A 12698-nucleotide genomic window follows, 5' to 3' on the forward strand; every position below is an offset into this window, starting at 1 on the left:
ATTTTAACAAACGTTGTTGCAGATTCCTACCTTTTTGTTATTCTGAAGAAATAGCTGTTTGTCAGTTTTCATGGGCAAAGTGAATGTGGATTGGAGTAACTTTATAACTATCAATCAGCTGCTGCACTCGTAGAGAGTAGAAATGCAGCCATTCTGTAACCGTTTTCAATTGGCTGTATTTGCAGAAAAAAATTCCAGCAACACATCTCTTTGGCGTCTGCTGACGTCATCATGGTAGGAGACAGAACTGTGCGAGAGTTATGATGTCACAATGTGCACTTGCAGCCTGATGGGTTTTATGCACATAGCATATGTTGATATGATCTTCACATTCAGTACTGCACAAAAGTTTTGGGCAGGCATGAAGAAATGCTGTAAAGTAAAAAATGCTTTCCAAAATATATATTTTAATTGTTTATTTTTTGCCAATTTACAAAAATGCAAAAGTGAGCGAACAGAAGAAAAATCTAAATTAAATGAATATTTTGTGACTACCCTTTGGCTTCAAACCAGCATGAATTCTTCTAGGTATACTTGTTCATAAATAGAAACAAAAACATTATAAAAATGCATATGGGACATGGTATCATAACATCATAAATAAAATATATGGTGCAAACTGTGATAATCGAAACTTTAGAGTAAATGACTACAAAGTGCATAAGAAACCCTGTGCAACATATTTTAATATATGGTTGCAAACTTTGATACCCAAACTCAAAAAATGTCTGCAAAGTCCAACGTATAGGTATACCAATGTGCATGTGCCAAGAAGCTTTCTCAATAGCAAGAATCACACCACCTCTGTGCCACTTACTGGAGACTTCCATTTAGTCTGTTAATTATACCATTGAAAAAAAAATGTTATAGCTGTTAGTGCAAAAATACTTGTTGTTCTGACAAATCTTGTGAGCTGATGAGAAAATAAAATGAATGCAGCCACCAAATTTAACCAGTTACGCCCCCCGGACCAATTTGAAGCCAAAGGACCAAGCCCCTTTTTGCGATTCGGCACTGCGTCGCTTTAACTGACAATTGCGCGGTAGTGCGACGTGGCTCCCAAACAAAATTGGCGTCCTTTTTTTCGCACAAATAGAGCTTTCTTTGATCACCTCTGCGGTTTTTATTTTTTGCACTATAAACAAAAATAGAGCTACAATTTTGAAAAAGATTCAATATTTTTTACTTTTTGCTATAATAAATATCACCAAAAAATATATAAAAATAATTTTTTTTCCTCAGTTTAGGCCGATACGTATTCTTCTACATATTTTTGGTAAAAAAAAATGCAATTAGCGATTATTGAATGGTTTGCGCAAAAGTTATAGCGTTTACAAAATAGGGGACAGTTTTATAGAATTTTTATATATATTTTTTTTTTACTAGTAATGGTGGCGATCAAAGATTTTTATTGTGACTGTGACATTATGGCGGACACATCGGACATTTTTGACACATTTTTGGGACCACTGTCATTTATACAGCAATCAGTGCTATTTAAATGCACTGATTCCTGTGTAAATGACACTGGCAGTGAAGGAGTTACCCACTAGTGGGCGAGGAGGGGTTATGTGTGACATTATGTGTTTTTTTTTTATTGTATGGGGGCGTGGCCTGGCATGTGGTGTCACTGATCGTCTTTCCCTATAACAAGGAACAGACGATCGGTGACAGCCACAGTAGGAAGCATGGGGAGAGGTTTGTTTACGCAGACGTCTCCTCGTTCTTCAGCTCTGTGACCCGATCGCGGGACACCAGTGGCGATCGGGTCCGCTGGTCCCGCAGCCACGGTCACGGAGCTCAGGACCGGGTCAGGAGCGCGCCGCCACCGGCGCAATCCTGATGCACTCGTGTCACCCGGACACGGCGCATCTTGGATCAGCAGGAGGGCTCTGTGATTGGCCCTCCTGATCACATGATGGCCGTGTCCAATCACAGCCGTCATGTGATCAAAACAAACAGCCGGTTGCTAGGCAATCGGCTCTCCTCTCCTCACACGAAAGTTGTCGCTGAGGAGAGGAGAGCAGATCGCTGCAGCCGGCTGGTGATCAGTGAGTATGAGCTGTTTTTACAGCTTTTTACTCACTGATCACTAGTCTAGTGTAAACACAAATCACCACACAGTGTAAACACACGTCCCCAAAACACACATATCCCCACACATGCCCCCAAAACACACATGTCCCCAAATAAAAAAAAACATATGTCCCACTAAAATCACATGTCCCAATGATTATCTGCACACATATGTACGTGATCACCTGCACACATATGTACATGATCATTTGCGTACATATGTCCGTGATCACACAAACCAATTATTTTACACTTAACTGAATTTTTTTTACCAAAAACATGTAGCAGAATACATTTTGGCTTAAATTTATGACAAAATTTGATTTTATTGGATTTCTTTTAAAATAGAAAAAAGAAAATATTTTTTTTCCAAAATTCCGCTTTTTTTGCGCTTATATCGCAAAAAATAAAAAACAGAGTCGTGAATAAATACCACCAAAATAAAGCTCTATTTGTGCAAACAAAATGATAAAAATTTAATTTGGGTACAGTGTAGCATAACCTCGCAATTGTCATTGAAAGTGCAAAAGTGATGAAAGCTGAAAATTGGGCTGGGAGGGAAGGGGGCGAAAGTGCCCTGTATTGTAGTGGTTAAGCAGTTAAAGACTAATACACTGCTATATATTACATTCTCACTTTGGGGTTTAAATATACTTTAAACAACTGCAAGAAAAGGGACTACCTGAGAAATAAGTGTCTCTCACTGTATAGGAAATACGGCCACTATGTTCATCAAGACCTACTCATGGCAGATGGTAAACTATTTATCCCATAAGGTAGTATAAAATGAAAAAACAAAGCTATGCACAGTCCATTACACCAGTGGTTCTCACCCTCAGTCCTCAAGTACCCCCAACAGGCCATGTCTTTGGAATTCCTCTTATGCCCTATACACACAAGCGGATTTTCCAACGGAATTCCGCTCAAGCGTGGCTTGCATACACACGGTCACACAAAATTTCTCTGAACTTTCGACAGTCAAGAACGCGGTGATGTACAACACTACGACAAGCCTAGAAAATGAAGTTCAATGCTTCTGAGTATGTGTCGAATAGTTTCCGAGCATGCGTAGGGATTTTGCGCTTCGGAATTTGTACAGACTATCGGAATTTCCGATCGGAACTTTCCGACCGAAAAATAGAGAACCTGCTCTCAATCTTTTGCTGGCTGGAATTCTGCCACCAAAAGTCCGATGGAGCATACACACAGTCGGAATTTCTGACCAAAAGCTCACATCCAACTTTTGCTGGCAGAATTTCTGATCGTGTGTATGGGGCTTTAGAAAAAAATAGCTGTGCAAAATACCAAACCATTGGCTCTGATTTAAACCACCTTTGCAAGATAAAGGAAATTATGCAAACATGGCCTGTTGGGGGTACTTGAGGACTGAGGTTGAGAGCCATTACAGGACTCCGACGTATAGTGAAAATGTGTCAACATGATACTGTGGGGTTAATTTGCTAAAACTAGTAAAACAATATGAAATATTTATATTCGCAAAGGATAAAAAACACTTTGGCACTCTGATTGTTAAAACTGGAGAGAGCAAAATCTGGTGCAGCTCTCCACAGAAACCGTCATTATACTGCGGCAGGTCGTAGCTGTACGTTGGCCCTTTAATCAGGGATAGCAGGCGTGCGCCCGCTGCACTGCAGGGGAACCGATGCACGTGGCCGGCGGTCACGGGCACGAGAGCCAGAACAGGGTCTCCTTCTCTACCCAGTTCCTTCTCCCTGCAGTTAGAAAACACACTGAGGGAACACATTTAACCCCTTGACGGCCCCCTAGTGTTAACCCCTTCCCTGCCAGTGACACAGTAATCAATGCATTTTTATAGCACTGATCGCTGTATAAATGTCAATGGTTCCAAAAATGTGGCAAGTGTCTGATCTGTCCACCACAATGTCGCAGTCCAGATAAAAATCGCAGATCACCGCCATTACTAGTAAAAAAATTAAAATGCCATAAATCTTTCCCATAGTTTGTAGGTGCTATAACTTTTGTACAAACCAATCAATATACACTTATTGTGATTTTTATTTTTTATTTTTTTATTAGCAAAATATGTAAAAGAATACATATTGGCCAAAACTGATGAAGAAATGTGATTTTTAAAAACATTTTTGGGGATATTTATTATAGCAAAAAGTAAAAAATTTTGTTTTTTTTTTCAAATTTGTTGCTCTTTTTTTTCCTTATCGCGCAAAAAAATAAAAACCGCAGAGGTGATCAGATACCACCAAAAGAAAACTCTATTTGTGGGGAAAAAAGGACGTCATTTTGTTTGAGTACAGCGTCGCATGACCGCACAATTGTCAGTTACAGCGGCGCAGTGCCGTATCACAAAAAATGGCTCGGTCAGGAAAGGGGGTAAATTCTTCTGAGGCTGAAGTGGTTAATTGAACAAGCTGATGCTAGAAGCTGATTGGCTGCCATGCACAGTTGCGCCTAGGACATCAAACAGATGTTTGAAAAATGCAATGTCTGTCAAGAAAACAGACCAGCCACCTCCAAAAACTTTCTTAGCCGAACTATTGCTCACTATCTTGCTTTGCACCGTTCCTGCTGTCTGTGAACTCCTTCTTTTTTTTTTTCTAAATATTCAGAAGGCCTCAAACAATTGGAGACAGGCTCAGATATGTATTTGCAAGGCATGGTATTCCAAGGGAGAAAGTTGATGACAACATGTCATTCTCAGCAGAGAGATATGTAGTTTTGCTTTCCAGTGGGGAATTCATCAAGTTCCCTGTAGTGCTGGATTTCATAAAACATCTCAAAAAGTCATTCAGAACAAGCATTCAATCAGTGTAAGAGGTTCAGCAGTCAGCAGGATTACCTGCATGGAAGAACTGTAGAGACCCGGTAAGACTTATTATTTGGATGTGACCACTGAAAAGTGATTTATGGCTGTCATATTATAGTACAGTGTAATATGTATATTTTTTTGGTTAAAAAGGGGATTACTCTACTGCAGTGGCGGTGCATCCATAAAGGGCGTTGGAGCGCCGCCCCCTCTCTCCTGCACCACTCTAATCACCATAGATAGATTGATGCAATGCATGAATCTATCTATGGTCGCTGCTGACATCCCCTATTCCAGTGCCCATTTTCAGGCGCCGGGCATCTGAATTACAGCGGCGGGGGTGTTTTTTTGGAAGCACCTGATTAGAGCAACAGGCGCCCAAAAAGGTGAATAGCGGGCGCAAAGCTGTGCGTTCGCTATTCACTCAGCTGTGTGTTAGCAAAGCAAGGGAATTTGCTTTACTAAAACTGAATCTGCCTCTCAGCCAATCAGGTTGCTGGTCTGTTACCGGTCACCTTATTGGCTCAAACGTCTGAGAGAGGACGGAAGAAGACATGGAGGACATGCAGGAGACGGCGCTGACCCGATCCGAGACAGGTAAGTGTCGGGCAGCATCTGATGGGGCACGCTGGCAGCACCTGATGGGGCATACTGGCGGCATCTGATGGGGCACACTGGCGCCATCTGATGGGGCACACTGGCGGCATCTGATGGGGCACACTGGCGGCATCTGATGGGGCACACTGGCGGCATCTGGGGCACAATGGCGGCATCTGATGGGGCACAATGGCGGCATCTGATGGGGCACAATGGCGGCATCTGATGAGGCACACTGGCGGCATCTGATGAGGCACACTGGCGGCATCTGATGGGGCACACTGGCGGCATCTGATGGGGCACACTGGCGGCATCTGATGGGGCACACTGGCGGCATCTGATGGGGCACACTGGCGGCATCTGATGGGGCACAGTGTCATCGATTAGTGGGCACAGTGGCTGCATTTGATGGGCCCAGTGGCTGCGTTTGATGGCACAGTGGCTGCGTTTGATGGGCACAGTGGCTGCGTTTGATGGGCACAGTGACTGCGTTTTATGGGCACAGTGGCTGCATTTGATGGGCACAGTGGCTGCATTTGATGGGCACAGTGGCTGCATTTGATGGGCACAGTGGCTGTGTTTGATGGTACAGTGGCTGCGTTTTATGGTACAGTGGCTGCATTTGATGGCACAGTGATAGCATTTGATGGCACAGTAGCTGCGTTTGATGGCACAGTAGCTGCGTTTGATGGCACAGTGGCTGTGTTTGATGGCACAGTGGCTGTGTTTGATGGCACAGTAGCTGTGTTTGATGGCACAGTAGCTGTGTTTGATGGCACAGTAGCTGCGTTTGATGGCACAGTAGCTGTGTTTGATGGCACAGTAGCTGTGTTTGATGGCACAGTAGCTGCAATTGATTTATTTATTTTTTTCAGTTTGTCTGTGCTCCCCCAAAAATTTTGAGTACCAGCCGCCACTGCTCTACTGTGCTACTACTTAAAATATGAACTGCCTTGAAATCGGCAGTTGTTTCTGAATAGTCTCTGCCCTTAAAGAGGAGCTCCATTCCCCCCCAAAAAAAATATATATATATTTTTTAAATTAAAGGTTAGCAGCTACAAATCCTGTAGCTGCTGAATTTTAATATAAGGACCCTTACCTGTCCAAGCATCCAATGTTGTCCTCACCCAAGCCAATTCTTCACTCCGTTTCGGGTGCAGGCGCCAGCATCTTGATTCAGACAAACTGACAGTGAAGTTGGTTTTGCACTGCTCATGCGCGAGCTGCTCTGTGCTTTGTGACTGGTCCTGTGGTCTTCTAGGACTTGTGATGTGTCCCAGAAGACTGAGGGACCCGAACTTCCACTCAGATGGCTGTGGCATTCTGTTGGGAAGTGGGAGCAGGTACCTGTCAAAACCAGGTACCCACCCCCCAAAAAAGTACCAAATGTGGCAGAGGAGGGGCGAGGATGTAAATGAGCAGAACTTCCCCTTTTTGCTTTAACCACTTCAGCTCCGGAAGGCTTTACCCCCTTCATGACCAGGCCTTTTTTTGCTATGTGGCACTGCGCTACTTTACTGACAATTGCGCGGTCATGCAATGCTGTACCAAAACAAAATGTATATTGTTGTTTTTACACAAATAGAGATTTCTTTTGTTGGTGTTTGATCAAAACTGGGTTTTTATTTTTTATTTTATAAACGAAAAAATATATTTTTTTTACTTTCTGCTATAAAACATATCCCATAAAAAAAGTAAAATAAACAAATCTCCTAATAACCTTTGGCCAAAATGTATTTGGCTACATGTCTTTGGTAAAGAAAATTTCAATAAGGCTGCTTTCACACTGCAGCGGGAGCGGCGTCGGCGGTAAGGTGCCGCTATTCTTAGCGGCGCTTTACCGTCGTTTTAGCGGCGGTCTGCGGGCGCTAGCGGGGTGGTTTTAACCCCCGCTAGCGGCCGAAAAAGGGTTAAACCCGCCCGCAAAGCGCCGCTACAGCGGCGCTTTGCCGGCGGTATTGCCGCAGTGTCCCATTGATTTCAATGGGTAGGAGCGGTTTAGGAGCGGTGAATACCCCGCTCCTTCACCGCTCCAAAGATGCGGCTAGCAGGACTTTTTTCACCGTCCTGCCAGCGCATCGCTCCAGTGTGAAAGCCCTCCGGCTTTCACACTGGAGAGAAAGGGGCCGGTTTTTTTCAGGCGCTACACAGCCTGAATACCGCCCCAGTGTGAAAGCAGCCTAAGTGTATATTGATTTGCATGAAAGTTATAGCATCTACAAACTATGGTGTGTATATATACTGGAAGTTTTATTTACTTATTTATTTTTATACTAGTAATTGCGGTGGTCAGCGAGATTTATAGTGGGACAGCAGTCAATCTGACACTAACTGACACTTTGTGGAAACTAACTGCCACTGACATCACCAGTGGCATTATTAAAGTATCCACTGCTAATAATATGCACTGTCACTGTACTAATGACACTGGGCAGAAAGAGATTAACATCTAGGGCGATTAAGCAGTTAAATATGTGCCTAACAAGTGTTTGTGTGTGTGTACTGTGAGCTGCTTTTACTGGGGATCGACCTGTATTCATTCCCTGCTACAACTAGATCCCCGTCACTGAACACTCACAGAGCTGTGTTCCATGAAGCTCAGAGCTGGTCACTGGATGGTCCCAGAATATTCAGGGCCACTTAGCCGGTCGAGAGTTTGTTACTCCATTCACTTTCTAACCTGCATGCTTGTTTTACATCAGTTTTGCAGAAAGTGTTGAGGTCAAAGAAAGACGGGCAACTACAATTTTCAGGAGGTCAGGAATGACAGCCTCCCTATTTCTCTCAATACCGATTTCATTTATGAATGGGAACACTTTATTGAAAGAGGTTTAAGCTTTTTTTTTTTTTTTTAAACATTACCACTTATTCATAGAAATCTTTACCTTAGGCGGCACACTTACTCATGATCGCTTTCAGAAACTCATTTTAAGAATAAAGAAATCTGCTGACGGCTATGAAGTGCGGGCAATTGGATATGCAGGCACATCATTATGGCAGCTTTCAATATTCTTTCTTTGCCTGAATGTTGTGTATTCCGATTAGGCCACTTCAGTACTTTCTCAATAGCTTGCCTTACCCCTCCTGCCTTCCACTGAATCTTATTGGCCAGAAAAGGAGCACATCATAGTGATGGTCCAATAGGAATGTGTGTGTGGGGGGGGGGGGGGGGGGGGCTGTGGAACTTAGTAGTAAGCTCCGTCATTGCCTGGAATTGTTGGACCTTTGCCTTATTAGAAGGACCTGGGATTTGAATGAAGCAGAGGACAATGAAACCGACACTTCTGGGTTCTTAAAGGGGTTGATTTACTAAAACTGGAGAGTGCAAAATGTGATGCAGCTCTGCATAGAAACTAATCAGCTTCCAGGTTTTATTGCCAAAGCTTAATTGAACAAACTGAAGTTAGAAGCTGATTGGTTTCTATGCAAAGCTGCACCAGATTTAGCATTCTCCAGTTTTAATAAATCAACCCCCAAAATGTCAAAATCCCTTTAACCATTTGTTAAGACTAATAGATTTACATTGAATTGTTCAAGTTTTATTTTGATATGACTGGCGTTACTGCTGGGGAAAACAAAAAGCTGTTTTCAAAGGAAAATTCTGCTCTTGCGTTCTAATGCCGTGTACACACGATTGGAATTTTGGTCAGAAAAAGCTCTGATGGTTTTTCAGATGGGATTCCGCTTAAGCTGTCTTGCATACACACGGTCACACAAAAGTTCTCTGAAGTTTCGACCTCCAAGAACGCAGTGACGTACAACACTACGACAAGTCTAGAAAATTAAGTTCATTGCTTTTGAGCATGCGTCTAATTGTTTCCGAGCATACGTAGGAATTTTGCGTGTCAGAATTTGTACAAATAATCTAAATTTCCGATCGGAAATTTTTCCAATGGAAAAATTAAAAACATGCTCTCAATCTTTTGCTGGCCGAAATTCCGCCAGCAAAAGTCCAATCAAGCATACACACAATTGCATTTTCCGACCAAAAGCTCCCATCGGACTTTTGCTGGCGGAATTTCCGATCGTGTGTACGGGGCATTAGGATAAAAGGGTAATTTAAACATTGTCCCATTTTTTTTCTTCTCATTTGAAAAAAGGATTGGAAACACGTTGGGGAATTTTAGACTGTTTCGTAAATGCAGATGTTTTTTTTTTCATAGTCATCTTTTAAACTATTGCCTTCTGGAAATATTGGATTTATCTCAGGAATACATTCAAATAAAAATTTTGAATCTATTACTACTTTCATTTATATCTAGGTACTGAAGGGATTTCCAGAATGCCTGCAAGCTGATATTTGCCTGCACCTCAATCAAACATTGCTGCAGAACTGCAAAGCATTCACTGGAGCCAGCAAAGGATGTCTTCGAGCTTTGGCTATGAGGTTTAAAACTACCCATGCACCACCTGGAGATACTCTTGTACACTCAGGAGATGTGCTTACTGCGTTGTACTTTTTGTCAAGAGGCTCTATTGAAATCCTTAAAGACGATATTGTTGTTGCGATATTAGGTGAGTTTTTAGTATATAACGATTAGGCTGATTGGTAGAGCTGCAGCCATTATGGGACAATGGGCAAGGAGTTTATTGCAGGACAAAATGCCTCTAGGGCAATACAATGTGTTAGCCCATTTGATATTGCAGCTTATATTAGCTAAATATATTCCAAGTTCATCAAAACAAAAGATGTGCAAAGACTTGGGCCCCTTTTACACATAATGAGATCAGGTCTGTCTGTCAGTTTTTCAGGCAGAACTGATCCGAAGGTCCATTCTCCCCTATGGACAAGCAGGTGTAAATGGACGAGTGTCCGCTTACATCCGCCTACCTCTGATCCTATTTGGTCTGCTAAAACAAGAAAAAACAGAAGGGGATCTGTCCTCCTCTGTCTAGGTGGATCGGAGGGACATCAGGTGTAAACAGAAAGCAGAGTCAATTTAGACCTGACCAACTATAGAACAGAGTGGGCTCTGTTTGTGTCATCCGCATGCTCTGCTCTGAACAGCAGGGGACTAACGGGCACGGGACCAGTGGGCAGATCCCCTACTAATTAAAGTGAAGTCCACACCATGTGAAAGGGGCCTTACAGTTAACTTTCTTAAGAAGGCAGTCACATCCTGAATAGAAAAGCTTGTCCTCTGCCAGCATGTTGCAGAGAAGGACTGTATGAAAGCAATGGTCTCCCCAAAGTGGTCTGGCTCACCACTTACTGGGTCAGTACTAGAGCTCCCCAATCAGCAGATTACAGAGCTATTGGCCTGACATCACAGGGGGCATGTTAGAGGTGGACCATTACTTACACACAGAGAGCAAGGGTCCTTCTCTACTGCATGCTGGCAGGAGGCAGGCTTTTCTACTCAGGCTGTGGCTGCTTTCTAAAAAAAAACAAAATGAGACTTTGCACATCTTTTGTTTTGATGCACCTTTAATTTAGCTCATTAAAACTGAATGTTTAGTTGGGCATATATCTGAATATAAACAAATAAAACAACTGCAGGCACTGCCACCCAATACTGTAGGACCTGCCTGATTGCATCACATGGCAGGTCTGAATGTTTGATCACACGGTGTCCTTTCATAGGGTTTACGACTGCGTAGGGTCATTTTTGAATGGCAGGTATTTTACACACCAAAATTTACAGCAGTCATCATGAATACAAATATGTTTCTGATTATAAGGATGCCCTTAACTGCCATTTTAGAAGAGTCTAAAGTCTGGTACACACAGTAAGTGAGGAGCTCATGAGAAGGTCTCTGTGCCAACTATTGTAAGTTAGTACAGAGATTGTGCTATTGTGTTCTGACAGAACACACTGGTCAGTGCTCGCAGCAATAGGCTGAGAGTGCTGATCTGATGCCGATCGGCTGATAATTTTCCAGCATGCTTGTTCAACAGAATCCAGTCGTCAGATCAGCTTCTGTCAAGCAAAGAACTTTACACACAGGACGAATTTCGGGTGGTTTCTACAGGCTGTTTTCAGCCAATATTCAGCTTGTGTGTACGGAACTTTAAATTAGGATCTCGGAGCATTTTTTGTCTGCTAACCAGTACTTGAGGTATACTTTTTACATTACATGAAATCCATTCACCGGTGATAATCTACAATCTCTCATAGCTGTGGTTCTATCTACTTTTGTAGACATCTAGAAAACAGTGTGATACAAACTGTTTTGCTGTTCTGTTTCTTCTACGTTCTTCTATTAGGAGGCATTTAGTGGCCCATAGAGAGCACCACCAGAGATAATATTTATTTTTGCTTGTGCGTTATGTTTGTATTGTGTACATTTTTACATGTTGATCTTTCTTACATTAGGTAAAAATGATATTTTCGGAGAGATGGTTCACCTGTATGCTAAGCCTGGGAAATCCAATGCTGATGTTCGAGCTCTGACCTATTGTGATCTTCATAAAATTCAGCGAGAGGAATTATTGGAAGTTTTGGATATGTATCCGGAATTCTCAGATCAGTTTCTCACAAATCTTGAGCTGACTTTTAATTTAAGAGATGAAAGCACAAAGGTTTGTAGAGTCATATTTAATGCCTTTAAACCATTTTTTAATTAGTATGTGTTAATATTACTTTTGGTGCTTAGTGCTTGCATATCGTGCTTCATAGAATTCATATAATGTTGTTTGTGGTTTGGGTTGCTTATTCGTCTAACAGTCAGTGGTTGACTGATGACTAAAAAGAACTTGTATACTTTCTGATGGATTCTAATTACAGAAACTTCTTTCATCTACCTACTAGAAAATAGCCAAAAGAATGAACAATCCGGGACACACTGAATAGACTGAGAAAAGTTGTACCTTTTTATAAAGTGGGACCTGCAACAACTTTAGTTTCATGATAGGATGTAATAACAGAGGGTGCATATGGTGAAACTGGCACAGGGTCCATAAGGCCAGGAGACCACTATTGTCGGCTATTCCCTCTTATCCGCTGCGTGATAGTCTTGCATTCTGTGCAGAATAAAACATCATTTACAGTATTTTTTTACAGTACCATTTTTTTTTCTGACTTCTGTTGCTTAGTTTATAGAAAACTTTTTGAAAAATAAAATATTTTAAAATTAGCATCCCAAGAGTCAAGTCCAGTGATATGAGAGGACCCCTGTTCAGAATCTACATCAAAGCCCTGTAGCTCTATTAGACATGCCTCATGGTATCATTACAGTGTCTGGACCATTGGTACCTTAAATGCAATCAACTGGATGCAAA

The 12698-nt window shown here is 42.2% G+C and overlaps 1 protein-coding gene across 1 annotated transcript in view; it reads left to right on the plus strand.

Moving 5' to 3' along the window:
* The window catches only part of KCNH7 (potassium voltage-gated channel subfamily H member 7), a 685804-nt gene that overhangs the window by 590452 nt on the left and 82654 nt on the right, over positions 1-12698 (plus strand). Inside the window, exons 11-12 of the mRNA XM_077447576.1 lie at positions 9748-9991; positions 11794-11999. Coding sequence (XP_077303702.1) covers positions 9748-9991; positions 11794-11999 — 450 coding nt within the window. The remainder of the gene's footprint in view (positions 1-9747; positions 9992-11793; positions 12000-12698) is intronic.

The sequence above is a fragment of the Lithobates pipiens genome, unplaced genomic scaffold (genome assembly GCF_037356315.1).
Source record: "Lithobates pipiens isolate NorthernLeopardFrog02 unplaced genomic scaffold, aLitPip1_a1.2 Scaffold_22, whole genome shotgun sequence".
NCBI classification, from domain to species: domain Eukaryota; kingdom Metazoa; phylum Chordata; class Amphibia; order Anura; family Ranidae; genus Lithobates; species Lithobates pipiens.